We start from the raw sequence: 2,810 nt of genomic DNA on the forward strand, positions 1-2,810 counted from the left end.
TTCCTCAAAATTCCCTTGCCTCAACTTTGTTGCTCATGGTTGTGATTTCTTTGGTTGAAGGCTCACATGCCTTTACACCATTTTAGCTTAACTGGGGTGTTCATGCTCCAAGATATTAAAGTGAGCTGGGTACAAATGTTTAATGTGTTTCTTCTTTATTTTTATAACTACTAATTTTGTTGTTTTTCTTTTTTTCAGTCTGACAATTTTTTAAACATTTTTTTTTCCAGTTTTATTGATACATATTTTTCTTTTGGGTGCTGATAAGCCCTGATGCTAACACATTCCATGAGCTTGGCAACATACTAAGTTGTTTCTTAAATGAATTCAGTTTGGTTTTGATTTTTATTTTGAGTTAAGATTTAGCACAGTTTTCTCCTTCCTGTATATTGTCTCCATATTGCTGCTTAAATTAACTTTAACTTTATTATGGTATTTTTAAATATTTCATATACAATTTTTGCATTTTCTCTGTGTAATTCCACTTGGAAAATTTTTCTGCATTTCAATTATTAGGCTACAGTAGATGTCATTTTTTTCAGACTTCCTTGAGATTTTTTTTTCTTCAGAATATTTCTCAGAATACTTATTACTTCCTTATTTCTCAGGCTATAAATAAAAGGATTTAGTAAGGGAACTACTATTGTAAACAAAATAGCAGCTGGTATATCTTTATCTCCTTCTTCAAGCAAATTTGGTCTAATGTACATGAAAAAAAGAGATCCATAGAATAATGAAACAGACAAAAAGTGGGATGAACAGGTAGAGAAGGCTTTGACTCTTCCCTCTTTAGATTTCATTTTGAAAATAGTAAAAAGAATGTAGAGATAAGATATTAAGACACTACCTATGGTAAAGACTTGAATTGAGCCTGAAAAGATAAACAGTACCAGTTCATTAATATAAGGGTCAACACAGGAGAGTCTGTATAAAGGAAGGATATCACAATAAAAGTGGTTGATGCGATTAGATTCACAGAAAGCTAACCTAAATAAAAGCCCTACATGGATCATGGAATGCAGGTTTCCAGCTATGTAGGCCCCTGTGGTCATCTGAATGCAGAGTTTCTTTGACATCATGGTGTGGTACTGCAGTGGGCTGCATATGGCCACATAGCGGTCATAGGCCATTGCTGCCAGAAGAAAGCAGTCTGCAGTTTCAACAGTGCAAAGAAAATAAAATTGGGCCATACATTCATAGAGGGAAACCATTCTGTTCTCAGAAAAGAAGTTCCCTAACAACTTAGGAGTAATGGCAGAGGCACAGCAAGAATCCACAAGAGCGAGGTTACCCAGAAAGGTGTACATTGGTGTGTGAAGACGATGCTCTTTTGAAATTAATATCATCAGGCCAAGATTCCCCACCATGGTGATCAGGTAGGTGGCAAAGAACACCACAAAGAGAAAGATCTTCAGCTCTGGGTGATCTGTAAATCCTGTGAGGATAAACTCAGTTTTCATAGTATGATTTTCTTCAGCCATTCCTGATTTCTCTGTTGAGAAAAAAAAAAAAAAGTGGAGAAATGAGGTACTAATTTATAATATGCCCAATTCATCTGCTGAGCTCTTTCTAGCCCAGAAGGAGGAAGAATATCTTTCATAATGTTTTCACATGTCACATGGATTTTGGTGCATGCCCAATTCTGGGGAAGTATAATTTCTTGAAGATATTACCTGTTTAGGTATTTTTTTAAACCATTTATTTAGCATAGTTTCAAGAAAAACATCAGATTAGATGTACAAAGATGCTTCTGGAGGTCTTGAGAGAAATGTTCTTCTATATTGGTTCTTCTATATGGTTTAGGTAAAGCTGATTCATAATTTAAGTGTCAGCAATTGGTATCAGTATCCCCAAAGAATTTCAAAGACTGTATATATCCTGATTAACAATGCTGTTTAAAAAACTATTTTTGTACACCCATATTTATAGCAGCATTATTCACAACAGCCAGAGGTGGAAACAACCGAAATGTCCATCGATGAATAGTGAATGGTTGAACAAAATGTGGTATGGCACATACATACAAAGGAACATTATTCAGCTTCAAAAAGGAATGAAATTCTGGCACATGTTAAAAGATAGATGATCCTTGATGACATTGTGCTAAGTGTAATAAACTAGACAAAGAAGGACAAATATTGTAGGGTAATTCCAATTACAGGAATTAAAGTAGTCAAATTCATAGAGACAGAACGTAGAATGGTGGTTGTCAGGGGGAGGGAGGGAATGGGGAGTTATTGTTTAATGGGTACAGAGTTTCAGTTTGGGAAGTTGAATAAGTTCTGGAGATGGATGGTGATGATGGTTGCTCAGTATAAATGTACTTAATGCTATTGAACTATTTACTTAAATATGGTTAAAATGATAATTTTTGTTATGTATACTTCATTACAAGAAATTTGTTTTAAAACAGATTACTTTCATTTGCATATCCTTAGCAATTTACTATCTCCAGTGCTAGTGGAGTATACATTTAAAAATAAAATGTGTTGGGGACGAAAGAGGGCTATTTGCAAAGTATTTATATCCCTGGGAGTTGTTTGGGGAAAGTGATATGGATGGAAGTAGGGAGGACTGGGAGAAAGGTGGGGAAAGAAATAAAAAGAGCCTATATTAAAAAACTTCCAGGCCTTTGAGCCTCTTCTTTTGCTCGCTCGGCACTCTGGAATGTACTTTTTCTCTTAATAATGCCACCTTTGGGCCTTTGAGCCTTGCCTTTGCTCAGGGCCCGCTCCAAACTCTTTGGAATGTACTATCTCTTTTAATAAACTACTCTTTCACCACTTAAAACAAACAAACAAACAAACAAA

The 2,810-nt window shown here is 35.2% G+C and overlaps 1 protein-coding gene across 1 annotated transcript; it reads right to left on the reverse strand.

Annotated features, from left to right (window-relative positions):
* Positions 1 to 512: 512 nt before the first annotated feature.
* Positions 513 to 1,481, reverse strand: LOC109460774 (olfactory receptor 5K1). The gene has a single exon (XM_019756486.2). The coding sequence runs from the start codon at positions 1,479 to 1,481 to the stop codon at positions 513 to 515; it is 969 nt and encodes a 322-aa protein (XP_019612045.2).
* Positions 1,482 to 2,810: the final 1,329 nt, after the last annotated feature.

This window comes from Rhinolophus sinicus, linkage group LG01, assembly GCF_036562045.2.
Source record: "Rhinolophus sinicus isolate RSC01 linkage group LG01, ASM3656204v1, whole genome shotgun sequence".
In the NCBI taxonomy this organism is placed as follows: domain Eukaryota; kingdom Metazoa; phylum Chordata; class Mammalia; order Chiroptera; family Rhinolophidae; genus Rhinolophus; species Rhinolophus sinicus.